This window comes from Aptenodytes patagonicus, chromosome 1 (genome assembly GCF_965638725.1).
Source record: "Aptenodytes patagonicus chromosome 1, bAptPat1.pri.cur, whole genome shotgun sequence".
NCBI classification, from domain to species: domain Eukaryota; kingdom Metazoa; phylum Chordata; class Aves; order Sphenisciformes; family Spheniscidae; genus Aptenodytes; species Aptenodytes patagonicus.
In genome coordinates this window covers 47,203,962-47,218,289 of record NC_134949.1, presented here as the reverse complement: position 1 = coordinate 47,218,289, position 14,328 = coordinate 47,203,962, and the positions used below count along the sequence as shown (strand labels likewise).

Sequence of the window (14,328 nt, the reverse complement as noted above, 5' to 3'; positions counted from 1 at the left end):
AAGCTAAAAAAAGAAATGCACGTGTACAATATAACATTAGAGGCAACTGAGACCAGACACCATCTTGATGCTTCTGCTGTTGCCACTATTTTTTGTTCAATGTATCAGGTGACTGTTTAAATTTATAAAACATTACCTGAAGAAAATAAATCCCGTTGTAATTGATAGGCTTAGTTATATCTTTTTCATATTGAACTGAATATATGATTATATTTTCAGCTGTGATTCAAAACTGAAAACTGAAGAATGAAAATAAGGGATAAAATACTAATACAGAAGTACTACTTAAATGTCTTCAATGGAATTTTCTTGGTAAAAATTCTGTTATCTTTTTCTTATTTAGCAGCTTCAAATCATTTTTTTTTAAATGTTTTGAATTAAAACAATGATCCTCCTTTTTTCCCAGGCTCTGGGTCTTATGCTTTTGACATTTGGCCTGTGGCTTTTCTTTGACAGAAACAATTTATTCAGTGTGTTATGTGAGTATAAATAGAATTTTTCTTTTGTTTCAAATGATTGCAAGAAAAATCGATAGACACTGCTATAGAATTTTCTTTCACAAGGTGGCAGTATTGGATTGAAATGCGTAGGTTATTTTTTTCTGTTGTGTCTATTTTCCATCATTAGACAGTATGATTATCAAAATAGGGGAAGATATATATCAGTATGTCTACAATTTATATATGATTATAATTTATACAATTTATTTATTTCTCTTGGTGTACAGCATATAGATGAATCACTGAAATATAAATCAGCTCTATTGATCTTTTCTTTATATAATTTACCAGACTGCATTTGGCCTGCATTTAACAAGATTATAGATCCTTTAGGTGGATATTTGGGTGGAATGAACACAAGTTGGAGCTTGGGCCTCTCCATATAGATATTCCTTTTTCCCAGAGTGTCTATCAAATTGTTTCACAGAGAAGTAAGTTTTGGGTCACATAACAACATCTGTGCTCTTAAAGAGTTGTCTGCCTTGGTTGCACCAAGTTCCCAACTGGTGGGATGGGAATCATCCAATACAGTAACTCTCGGATAAAGCATTTGAGATGGAAGTAATGAAAACCCCTGCTACTTTCTGTATCTACGCAAAAATGGTTAAAGTGGAAAGGGGAAAGTGGCCAGTCACAAAGAGGAAGGATAGCATAGAAACTGAGTCTGGATTTAATGAGAACTGTATCTATGTTCACATAGGATTTGTACATGTGCTACTAATTTTTGGCAAACAAAAAATCTGTAAACTTGTAATTGTTCTCTGATTTCATTGTGAGTGGTTCACATTGTTCAATTGGGTATGTTCTGTTTACATCTCATATGTTGTTACCATCCTCTGAATTTATGAAAATATGTCTTTTTCTTTCTGTGACTGTAGATAGCATAAGTAATAATACTACCCTTTTATCATTCTACTATTTCCATCCTTTCAGTAATGGCACTGCAAAAGTTTAATTGTTTTTCTGGAATAAGTTTTGTAAGTGGAAGTCTCAAAAAAAAAGAGAAGTGATACTATGAATGCATTGTGTTACAGTTTCTTCAGGTGAGAACCAGCTAGTGGCATATATTTCTTGTATGTTACTTGGAATTGGATCTGTTATTACTTTTACATCAGCCGTGGGATTCCTTGGAAGTGTTAAGGAAATCAAATGTCTACTAGTTGCAGTAAGTGTAAATCAGATTCCAACTTTCTCGTAAAATGAAAAGGAGTTTTGTGTGCATGAAAACTGTGATCCTGTCTTGATGTTGTGATTTCTACATACAGTGCTCAACAAATCTGCTGATAGAAAGATACTTTTAGATAAAGTCCTGGCTCAAATGAAATCTGAACAAAACTGAAGATCCTTCCATATTACTGCATGAATGTTTTCAATGACAAAACACTTGCAGTTTGATGCAGCAAAGTTTTTAACCACTGTATTTATTGACTTAGAGGTTTTAAGATTAATTTAGTATTGAAATTTTGCAGAGTAACTATCTCAGTATGTGCTTACATGCTTAGTATGTGCTGAAGAAATAAAGAAAAGCCTGCCACAAAATATTGCAGGTTGAAGGCACAAGTATTGAAACGGAGAGTATGATTAAAAAGCTCTTTCCTATGTAGACCTACCTGGATACTCCATATTTATATACAATTCCTGCTTTTTAAGGGAAGATCACTTTGATTTCTGAAAAATTACACTGTAACTATACATTCTTATGATCACTTTGATTACATTTTTTCCTTTGTCTTTTGTTTATTGTCACCCTTTCTGAGCAATCTGTTTTAGACTATGTGAAGGTTGAAGCGGAGAACTGTTCTACCGATTCATTTGTTAAGCACTACAAATATCAACCAGCACAGCAGTGAGAGGAGCCCAGGTGCTACAACCAGGAATCTTGTTCGTTCTTCCTTCCTGCTACTGCCCTAGGCATGTAGTGTTTGCCTCACAATTTATTAGATGATGAAAGAGGAAGAAGTGTTTCATTTCCAACTTCCATGGAAGTACCTAATATCACAGTATCTAGGTACTGTGGGTGAAAATTTGGTGTTACTGAAAATGAACAAAATCAACTATCTTTTTGTTTTGTTTGTGTGTCTTACAGCTCAAAGGAGTCCTTGACTAGGCATGAGACTTAGGTACCATGATAATTCAAACAGGAAATAATGAAATAAGAGTTTTCTTCAGTGGAGCACAGCTGCTTAACAGCAGCTTTTGCTCTTCACTTCCAAGAAAGTTATGGCTTTGTCTTTAAGCCCAAAACAGTGAGTTGTGCTTTGCTTGAAGCCTGCCTCTTGGACTATGATGTCACTTTCTGAGGTTTTCCAGGAAAAAATACTTATTTTTGTTGGAAGAACTCTAAATAATAGTCATGAAGGACTATAAATGAGCTTCTGGAATTTTTTTATTGCATTGCTCACTTGTTCAATATTATGTTTATACATAATTTGGGTTTCTTTTTCAGTATATGATTGTTCAGATCCTGGTGTTTGTTACCCAGATGGCAATATCAGTGCTGATATTTGTGAAGAAAGAAGAGGTATGTAAATAAATTATGTGAGACTGCTGATAATTTCAAAATAGCTTCTTGCAATTAATTAAAAAAATTCTAATAGTCAGTTCTCACTGTATGCTGTATCACCATTTGTTTGAACTTGAGTATTCTACACGTCTACACGTCATAGAAGAAGGTATGGAAAAGTTAATTTGAGGAATTCAGTGTGGTTCAATAGTTGTAAAAGAGAATGCATGGAAATATATTTCCAGTTTCTCCTCTGCAACAAAACATACTCCTCCTGTTCAGGAATGTGGAATCAACAGTGTAAGGGACAGCTTTATTCCTTTTTGAGGGATGACCCAGAAAGTCCCTCTTTCCGGGACATCAGCAGAAGTAGGAGAAAGCATTAGATGCTAACCTGTGTCTGCTAGCAGGTGATAACAGTAGTCCGCTGTGCAATTGATAGTAGGAGTCATTGGTATCATGGCATGCAAAGTATGCTAATGAATTACTAATTTTATTGTTTGAGCCTGTATCTTAGGTCCAAGTAGAGTTCTAATATAAGGAATATGTGTCTTTGCTTTTAACAACAGGAAGCAACAATAAATACCAACATAGCTGTTGTCACTAGTAACTGTACTGCTTTGAAACTTTATTCAGTCATTTATTTTTCTACATATAGCAACTCCAATAGCTTGAGCACTCCTCACATTATTATATGGAAGGTAATCTGTACTGAATCCATACTGGTCTGGCCGCCTCCCTATATACCATAATTCCAAAATCCATGGTTTGAGAAAACCTCCCATGACACTGGTCTCATAAGGTTCATATAGTTCTCCAAATCCTGCTGCTGTTCAGGCAGAGTACACCACAAATAAATTAGTTTTCCTCCATCAAACTGAATCTGTATCATCAAGATTTCTTCATGAAATGTTAATTTATAATGATGGAGTCCTCCCTGTTTTATATGATGGTTTTACATATCGAAAGATTTGAACTGTCAGGAATGATGCATTCTGGAGTCAGCTATTTGTGCTAGGAAAATTGGTTGAAAGATCACAGTTAAATTTATATCAACTGTAATTGCACTTGATCTTAACCTTAATTAATTGTTGCTGAAGTATAATAAATGATGGTAACATCATCATTCACTGTGCAAGCTTTTGAATTTTGTTTTTAGGATGGCTGTAGCAAGGGGAGTGAGTTGGAGAAGCCTCATTTTTTTCTTGTTTTGTAATGAAACCCTTCAGTGGCCTAGGAGTTCTCCTCTGCATATATTCCCTGCTACACTCTCTATAATCCCGCTCTTTGTGATCAGCTCGTCCACTTCAATTACTGTTGAAGGTGTATTTTAACAGTCTCTGCAAACATGCCTAATCTAGGTCCAACATGAGCTGCTAACTCCCCTAGCCCAAAGCAGTACATGTCTGCTACACCAGGCTGTATGGTGCTCACACAAGTTTGTATCACATTAGGTGTAGTATTATTATATGGTGCCGTGCTTATTAAAAATGTGAGGTAGGATTTAGTATTTCACGACAGATCAGGTGTATCTAAGCTATGTTCCCTGGCTCTTCTGACTCCGTTTGGGCTAATCACCTTGTGTCTGCCTGTGCTATGTATGTGATTTGGGGCATTTCATTTATCTTTCCCTTTTGCTTTCAACTTTCCCATTAGTGCAATGGCTATGACATGTCTTAGATCATATTTGGCAAATTGATTAGAATGCTGCTGCTTGCAAGTAACCCTTCAAGAAACCTGAATATCAATAAAAGATCAAGGATTGTACTATCCATCCACACTCATCAATATGCATATACAAAATGCTATAAATATTTATGAACAGGTCCACAATCAATGGAACAACAGAATTGATGAAGTTATTTCTGAATATGGGAATGAGAGTCTGGCTGAGCAGGAACCTGTGTGGAACATTCTGAATGCTGTGCAGCACAATGTAAGAAAAAACACCCACAAAATATCATCACCAAAAATACTGCATCAACCAAAAAATGTTTACACTAATCAGAACTTAGTTTAAAAAAACAACTCCTTTAGTAAAGGATTAATTTTTCAAGATCCGCTGCTAATATCTGACGTGGGTGGGCAGATTACTTGCTGTTATATGGATTATTATGTATAAGATTAGGCTTTTGAAGGACTTGTCAATGTATGTAGGAGCAGACAGTTGTGGTCACTGAAGTTTTTTGCAGCTGAAAAAACTGATGGGTTTCCTAATGTCTTCGACAGTGCTAGGTATGATAAAACACTTGGTCTGCTCAGGTCTCAAGACTGATCTGAACCATGGACAAGCAGAGATGCTATGAGGTCAAAGCAGAGCTCCTACTGTGAGAGCATTTGAATAAGTATTGCACTGAGACTCTCAGAAATAATGCTTAAAGCCTCAAATGAGCTTGCAAATCAATACTTTCAGCACACATACTTAATTATTAATCATAATAATTTTTGTGGCCTGGCAGCATGTAATTTGTTTCCTTTTTCAGAAAAGTCCTTTGAAGCATTTGTATGGGATCAATTATTTTGGAAGTTGTTAGCAATGTTTTTGACCAGTGGCCCTTCAGATTAATTCTGCGTCATGAGCTTTTAATTACAAACACTACTGCTTAACAGTTTAGTATGGTTTAATATGCTTCTGTAGACCAGCTGTGAGTCCCTTAGTATGACTTTTTACAGAGGCGAGTTCTATAGTTCTTCACAAATGTTGAAGATAATTTATGATTCCAGGTAACTCACAAAGCATGTATGTCTAGACTCAAGATTACAAATGCATTTATAATGTATATTTCAAATCTGTTCTTTGAAAATCCAGTCTTCTCTCATTGCATTCGTGATTTCTCTAGTGATTAATGGTGACCTCATTATGTCAATGGTGCGGCTAGACTATGTGCTGGCATACTTGAGCTCAGTTTCATTGAACTGTTGTGGGAGCACAGATTTCAGCAAAGTTACCTACCCACCACCTACTCTGGTGGGCATGTTTAAATTGTGGCATATCTGAGAGTCCTGTGGATATTTTGCTGTTGGTACCTAAGCCAGATAAAATGATATTAAATCTGCCAGGGTAAACTGTAATCACACTTTTGAATGAAAACTGCCATCCCCAAGTCTTGTGTTACATGCTTCCAGCTCTTTTCAATATCATCGGCATCTGCCATGAGAAAAATAAAAAGCCTAAGATCATGAATAGTATTAGAGAAGAACTAGATTTTTATATATTTGTGGCAAAATTTAGTGTACTGCTTAAAGCTGGTGATTTTTTTAACTGAACTTATAGGGTTGTTGAAATTGAATGTTTTTATGGAGAAAGGACAGTTTTGGCTAAATTATCTAATTTTTCAAAATTTAGAAGTGGTATATTTTGGATTGACTCTTCAACACCAAAATGAGATGCTTTTGTTTAGCATCTCTAAGCCAAAATATGGCAGACTTTTGTCCCACAAAAAAAACCCCAAAACCTACAACGAAACCAACCATTTCTGAAGTTTCATCCTGATTCAGAATGAAAAACTGCTTGAATTTCCTTACATGACAAGAATTCCATTCTCCAAGCTGTTTGATGGCTTAGTTTTGTTTTGTGTTACTGGTATTGAAATAGATTATTGGGAAGAGCTAGCTGACAATCTGTTTGAACAGGGCACAGTATTTGCTTTGTGCTTTGAGTTTGAGCTATCTGTTCACAAGAGATCAATTGCTGCTAAAACACAAGTTGGAATAGGGAGACTTTCTAAAGATCTCTTGCTAAGAGCGGAGAATTCTTGCAAATACGACATTAGAAGTGACAAAGGAATAACTAAAAAAGTTTTCAAAATCTCGTCCTTATTTAAGTTCCTAGATTAGAGTAAAACAGTGTGGTTTTAATTTTATTTATTAAAATATGTTTTATAGAATCTGTCCCCATTTACTGCATTCATTATGAAACAACATTCATTATGTTGTTTCCAATAATGTATTGTTTTCTTTCTTCTTTTTTTGTGCTTCACAGTGAGCACATCCTTAATATAGCTTACTGCTTACACACAATTTCAACACTGAATTTACTTTGGAAGGTTAAGGGGGATAGTCAAAATGTTTTGCTTTAATTTGGGTTTGTAATTTTTTTTTTTTCTATTTACATGTGTTCTAGAATAATTTAGAATCTAAAAGAAAGTTCCTTTTAAAAGTATATTCTAATATCATATCCTTCTTAAACCTGTACTATCCAGTGCATATCATGGGAAATTATACATACACAAGGGTGAAACATCCCCTGCAGAAACCTCTCTCTACTGAATACAGAGGAAAACTATGTAGCTAATTTAATCAACTAAATCAAATACCTAGCACTGGTTGGGGTGGAAATTCCTCTGTGTGACAGTCTTTACAGGTGTTGGAGTTACAAGTTACAGGATTTATATTCTAGATGGAATGCTGTGGAAGATACAATGTCACACAGTGGGAAAGGAATAAAAACAAGGAAAATCGTACTCAGATCCCATGTTCATGCATAAAATCTAGTCTGAAGAAATGGTTTTGTGATGTCCCGAGGGATTCAACATACAGCATGGTAAGAAATAACAAACATGTCTCAAAGAATGTAACTTTTGCTACTAAATGGTCTTTGGAAAAAAAATACAAAATGTGTTTTCCACCAAGACTTGGCTTACAAATGCCAAAGTATTAATAATATTCATTGTTTTGTCTTTGGTCACTCTGAAGTGACCTTTTACTCATTAGGTGTCAGTCATATAGGCAGTTCTAAATTAATGATATTTCAAGAAAACAGGAGTTGTGAATATCACAGATCAGTATCACAGGGACAGTTAGTAGTGGTTTAAGAAGTAGTAAGCATCTTGGCATTCAGAAATCCATGCTGTGCAAATCAATGATGACAAGGGAAAGTGACAGTATATAAAAAGTATACAGTACCTTTTCCACTAGCAATTACTATTCATTACTTACAGAATGTCAGCAACGTCTCCACCTGTTTCTATTATCTGTTGCCATAGCTTCTTCAGTACTTCACAGGATAAGAGGACTGAGCAAGGCATTGATACACGAGATGTGTTTCCTGAGACCAGTTCATGTTAGCATTTACTTGTCTTGAGATCAAGTTTGCATAGGACCATCGGATATTATCAACCTGATAATAGAAAACTGGAGCAAAGTGATACATATTATGCTCTTCTATAAACCCTCCAGTGTTAATAGGACTATCCAATGAGAACAAAAATTCAGTGGGCAAAGGTTGTTTCTTGACAATACAGGGCAATAAATAATAGAAAGGATGTTGTCAAATAGCATCTGGTATTGTCTTCCTTCACTCATTGGTTTGGAATTGTTCCCTGTTTTTACAAACCCTTGTCATTATTAAAAGATCACTTCAAAATACAGAAAACATTTATTTATATGTTTTATTGTGTTTATAGCTATTTTAAGCTATGTAATAATTGACAATTTCTTTTAAAAAGCAATATAATAAGAATAATCTGTGATCTGGAAGATATGCACATCCATTTCAGGATGTGTAATGTATGAGAATCAGTGAAAACTTGAAAATATTCTTTCAAGCATTTACTTGTAAGGTAGTCTCTCAGTTATACTCACACAAAAGCAAGTTCCCTTCTGATTAAGAACAATCTGTTTAGTTCAGATAATTTTTAAAATGTTGTAGCTAACTCTCCACAGTACACATTACTGATGTATTTGTTTTCTGACAAGTAAATATCAGAAGCCATCATAACATGCAGAAAGTTCTATTCTATATATTTTAAAAGTATGTTGTTATAAAGATGCAATATGAATTCAAAAGTTGAAATTTTTTTTCTTGAAATCTGTTCATCTGTACTTGCTTAGGGATGTGAAGAATATTTAAATACATGGTTTGAAAACAATGTTTTGATCTTAACTGCAATTACTATCAGCCTGCTAATTACACAGGTAAGAGTACTTTTAAGCAAAAAAATCACAAAATACTGATATTTTGCTGGGGGTAAAAATCAATTCAGTGCCATTTGGTTTTGGCACGCTCTCCAAAATTTTGTAAAGCTTTCTATCAATTTTAATTAGAAGTAAGATCAAGCAATGTTTACCAACAAACTCCCATATATTCAAGCACCGTCACAGATGTTGGTGTCTGAAGTTTCTTGAATGAAATATTTGACCTGACTTGTGAAAGCAAACAGCATTGCAAGGACAGGAAACAGGTGAAGAGAATGTAAAATCTGTGGAGCAACAGACCTCTTTTGTTCTCTATTTGTACAGAAGCTAGTCCATGAATATGCTAAATGAAACAATACAAAATAATGAAACTGCTCCCCCCACATATCTATGAGAAAATTTTATTGGGTAAAATGGAATAAAGCTTTCAATATCAAAACAAAATCGTATGAATAATGGCAGCAAGAATTGATTGTTCACTCCACAGACACCCTGAAGGTTGAGTACCATCAAGCAGGCAGCAGAATTTTTTATAATATCTAAAATCATGAGGTTGAAAATGAGATTAGTTCATTTTTACTCAGAGAATTAAAAGTATGACCTATTTTACCTCTTACATATGTAGTACCTTCCCATAGAGGTATGTAGTAAAAACATTCCGGCTATGTAATGTATGTGATCCTCACTAGCAAAGTACAGAAGTGTCTCATGATCTTCAATGTACTATCGTTGACACCTTCTTGTCCAGGTGGGAAAGAGCTGTTATCCTCATTCAAGAGCTTAAGGTCCAGATTCATAGGGCACTGAAACACTTAACTGAATTGTGTGCCACTCAAAATCGATTTCAAGATACTTCTGTGGATGTGGGCCCGAGTGACTTGCTGGAGGTCACACAGCAAGCCTGTGGCAGAGCAGAGAATTCAGATGTGTCTTCAGGCACATGTTGTGATCATTCTCCTTTATATCCTTCTATGTTGTCATTCAGAGCAGCCAGGTTAACAGTCAGATTGACTCTGTCATGAGTGAATATCAACACTTTCTTTGTTGTTTTTAACTCACCTTTTTTCCTTTCTCAGATATTTTTGATCACACTAACTGGTCAGCTATTTAGAAACATTAGAAAGAATAACATTTGGCCAAATGAATCATGAAGTCTTCTGAGCATTGCTGTGGTGCAAGAATTATCTGATCTGTGCCTGTGACAGTCAACGAAATTACTTCCACTAAAATTTGGATCGGGCTCTACTTATGGTAATCACTAGGATATTCATGTTTGGGCTTTAATATGTTTGTTTATTGTTCATGGCTGTGGATGTGGCAGTATGCTACAAAATTATGTGTGTTAAAGTCTGAAGTACTATGCCATTTACTAGCTGGTTAATAAAACTTCCTGATAAGCTGAATATTAGTTTCCTGAATCTCCAGAACAACTTGTTCAGAGTGTTGTAAATAGTACTGTATAGTATACCACACTTTGATACAGAATGAACCCTTTATCAGGTTCAGTCAAGTAAACCTTACTGATACTTCTTTAGACCTTTACCTTGCCTTCCAGTCCTTCTCTGTTTTGTCCTTGTCTGTTGTGCAATTTAATCTCCAAAAATTTCACCAAGTCTTACAAATATTGGACTCTTATCAGCTCTTTTCCAAGAAGTGTTGTCGTAAACATCTTTCATTCTTGCTGAATGGTTCTTAGCATTCATTTAATCAAATGGCTTCAGTGGTTTAGGTGGAGTAAGCTTGAAACCCTAAAACATTCTTTATCCTCTGAGCAGTGAGGTGACCTGAAATATCTTGAGGAAAGCAGAGGAAGGTGTGGTATTACCAGTGTAGGTGGTAGCATTGTTAATTATTTTTTGTCTAAAACTTCCCATTTCAGTAATCCATTTTCTGATGCTTATAAATTTGGTAACTTCTTTTTATTTAGTCTAAAAAATTCCCATTTCAAGTGCCTGCCACAGGCTGAATTTCTTATTTAGAGAACTTCAAATAAAAGAAATGTATCAATTTAGAGATGAACGGCATGCTTGGAACAGAATCTGAATTCCAAACTTGTATTTTTTGTTCTGCCACCAGCAAAAATCTAAGGAACACAGCGATGAAGTCTCTCATCCCACACAAAGGTTTATCTGCATTAAGAATGGCAGATACCTGTTACCTTGATGTCTGTGACATTTTAACAGGTTTTAATCTTGTTATTGATGTAATTCAGTCTGAGAATACAATCTGAGGAGGATATTAAATAACAATAAATAAACAATAGGTTTTTCATTATTCATTTTGCAGTTTACAGAGTACTTCAGAAAATTAAGATCAAGAATCTGAATTTTAGTTCATAAATATCATTCTAAAATATAAAGATAATCTAACAACTGTAACAAACATTACATTTAAAAATACCAACAATCTGGTAACATAACAGAAGCTACTTTTTCATTAGAAAGTAGATCCATTTCATTGAATAGGTCTGTGATACAGAGCAGGATATAACAACTATTTTTCACTTACTTTTTTCCATGCATCTAATATTCAACGTGGAAACTAAGTACAGAATCATAGAACCATACAGTAATATGGACATCTGGGGACTACATTGTCCAGTCCCCTGCTCAAAGCAGGTCCACTTAGATCAGGTTGTTCAAGGCCATGTCCAGGTGAGTGTTGAATATCTCCAGGGATGGAGATTCCACAATCTCTCTGGGCAACCTCTTCCAGTGTTTGACCACCCTCACAGTGAGAATCTTTTTCCTTACATAGGACTGGAACTTCTCATGTCACAGCTTGTGCCCTTTGCCTCTTGAACTACCACTGTGCGCCTCTGAGAAGAGTTGGCTCCATCTTTTCCACTCCTTCTCAATATGTAGTTGAAGCCAGCATTAAGATCTCCCCTTAAGCTTCTCTCTTCCAAGCAGAGCAAACCCAGTTCTTTCAGCGTCTCCTCCTATGTCATGTGCTCTGGACTGCTAACTATTTTGGGGTTCCTCTGCTGGAACTGCTGCAGTACGCCAATGTCTTTCTAGTACTGGGGAGCACAGGACTTGATGCAGTGCTTGAGATATGGTCTCACTAGAGAAGAACAATCATTTCCCTCAGCCTGCTGACTGCAAACCTGCTAATACAGCCCAGGATGTAGCTGGCCTCCTCTGCTGTGAGGGCACACTGGTGACTCATGTTCAATTTGTTTTCTAGCAGGAGCCCCAGGTACTTTCTGCAAATGTGCATTATCCCCATTTGGTCCCCTGTCTTGGTTTCGGCAGGGATAGAGTTAATTTCCTTCCTAGTAGCTGGTACAGTGCTGTGTTTTGGATTTAGGGTGAGAACAAAGTTGATAACACACCGATGTTTTAGTTGTTGCTAGGTAATGCTTACACTAGTCAAGGACTTTTCAGCTTCCCATGCTCTACAGACTGAGAAGGCTGGAGGTGCACAAGAAGCTGGGAGGGGGCCCAGCCAGGACAGCTGACCCAAACTGGCCAAAGGGATATTCCATACCATGTGACGTCATACTCAGTATATAAACTGGGGGAAGAAGAAGGAAGGGGGGACGTTTGGAGTGATGGCGTTTGTCTTCCCAAGTAACGGTTACGCGTGATGGAGCCCTGCTTTCCTGGAGATGGCTGAACACCTGCCTGCTGGTGGGAAGTAGTGAATGAATTCCTTGTTTTGCTTTGCTTGCATGCGCAGCTTTTGCTTTAGCTATTAAACTGTCTTTATCGCAACCCATGAGTTTTCTCACTTTTACCCTTCCGATTCTCTCCCCCATCCCACCAAGGGGGGAGTGAGTGGGCGGCTGTGTGGTGCTTAGTTGCCGGCTGAGGTTAAACCATGACAGTCCTTTTTTGGCACCCAACGTGGGGCTCAAAGGGTTCGAGATAATGACAGATTTGATTGGAATGTGCTAGATCGAATTTATACCTGTTATAGCTGTTTAGCTATTAATTGGCAGGCTCCTGTGCTTGCCATGGGGCTTGCTTGCCTTACTGTATATTAGAGTCTAGTGCTTGTTAGTGGCTGCTTTTTGCTTTTGCTGCTTGCTGTACTGCTGTGCTGCTTATCATCATATTCTGCTGTGCCTGGGAACATTTTGATAACAGCAATGGCGATGTGCCTGGGCTGGCAGATGGCCAGGGCATCGCTGCTGCTTCTGTGCTGCTGTACTGGACAGGCTGGAACTCCAGTGTGAACTCGAATCAAAGAGGCTGTGACCTGTGGATGAGTCCACGTGGGAGCAGGACACCCCAAAGCGTCTGTGGCCGTGGATAAGCCCATGCCAGAGCAGGTACATCTCAAAGTGTCTGTGTCTGCGGTTACATTTGTGCTACAGCAGGTTTACTTCTGAAGGGACTGTGGCTGCAAGTAAGGCCACGCTGGAGCAGGTATATCTCTGAAGACATTGTGGCCCATGGAGAAGGCCATGCTGGAACAGGTGCATCTCAGAGTGACTGTGGATAAGTCTATGCTGCAGCAGGTGTACCCCTGGAGAGACTGTGGCTCATAGATAAGGCTCCACTTGGAGCAGGTACAGCCCTAAGGGACTGCAGTCTGTGGATAAGTCCAATCCGGAGCAGGGGCAAGGGGAGGAGTTCATTGCAATGTTAAACCCTATGGTTTGATCCGAAGGGACCAGGGGTGGAGACTGTAATGGAAATACCTTTAAATTGTTGTAACCCATGATTTGAGTTGCATGTTGTAGGAATTACTATAGCAGGAACCACCCGAACCAGTGGAGGACAAGCCTTACAAGAAGCAGTGCAAGTGCAGCAGTGACCCGACCTGAGCTGGCTTTGGTGCCCATTAACTCCACGCAACACACCACCTCTCCTGTCCTGAGTGACCACCATCACAGATGGAGCCCAAAGTCACGGACTAAATGAACTCAATGGATATTTCATGGACATTTCTGGACATTTTACAGACATTCCACAAGGGTGGTCCATAGACTAAGGGAATGATATCTGTGTGTTATATCAAAGGATGGAAAGCGGGGTGGGTGGTTAATGAGGTTGTACTGGAAAATATGGGACTTGAGCATGACGTAGACGGTATAGAATAAGGGGTGGATACTGTCCTGGTTTCGGCAGGGATAGAGTTAATTTCCTTCCTAGTAGCTGGTACAGTGCTGTGTTTTGGATTTAGGGTGAGAACAATGTTGATAACACACCGATGTTTTAGTTGTTGCTAGGTAATGCTTACACTAGTCAAGGACTTCTCAGCATCCCATGCTCTACGGACTGAGAAGGCTGGAGGTGCACAAGAAGCTGGGAGGGGGCCCAGCCAGGACAGCTGACCCAAACTGGCCAAAGCGACATTCCATACCGTGTGACGTCATGCTCAGCATATAAAGCTGGGGGAAGAAGAAGGAAGGGGGGACGTTTGGAGTGATGGCGTTTGTCTTCCCAAGTAACGGTT

General features: G+C 37.7%; 1 protein-coding gene across 1 annotated transcript; it reads left to right on the top strand.

Annotated features, from left to right (window-relative positions):
- Positions 1 to 231: 231 nt before the first annotated feature.
- Positions 232 to 10,070, top strand: TSPAN19 (tetraspanin 19). The gene is made up of 8 exons (XM_076328667.1): positions 232 to 312; positions 407 to 479; positions 1,535 to 1,665; positions 2,947 to 3,021; positions 4,829 to 4,939; positions 7,403 to 7,546; positions 8,836 to 8,919; positions 9,996 to 10,070. The coding sequence occupies exons 1-8, from the start codon at positions 247 to 249 to the stop codon at positions 10,068 to 10,070; spliced, it is 759 nt and encodes a 252-aa protein (XP_076184782.1). The 5' UTR covers positions 232 to 246.
- The last annotated feature ends 4,258 nt before the right edge of the window (positions 10,071 to 14,328 follow it).

Bases quoted from the DNA above. Each gene is read 5' to 3' on its own strand.
- TSPAN19 (XM_076328667.1), top strand. From the start codon at position 247: ATGAAAATAAGGGATAAAATACTAATACAGAAGTACTACTTAAATGTC. The intron at 480-1,534 runs GTGAGTATAAAT...ATTGTGTTACAG, and splicing joins CAATTTATTCAGTGTGTTAT to TTTCTTCAGGTGAGAACCAG. The intron at 7,547-8,835 runs GTAAGAAATAAC...GTACTTGCTTAG, and splicing joins GGGATTCAACATACAGCATG to GGATGTGAAGAATATTTAAA.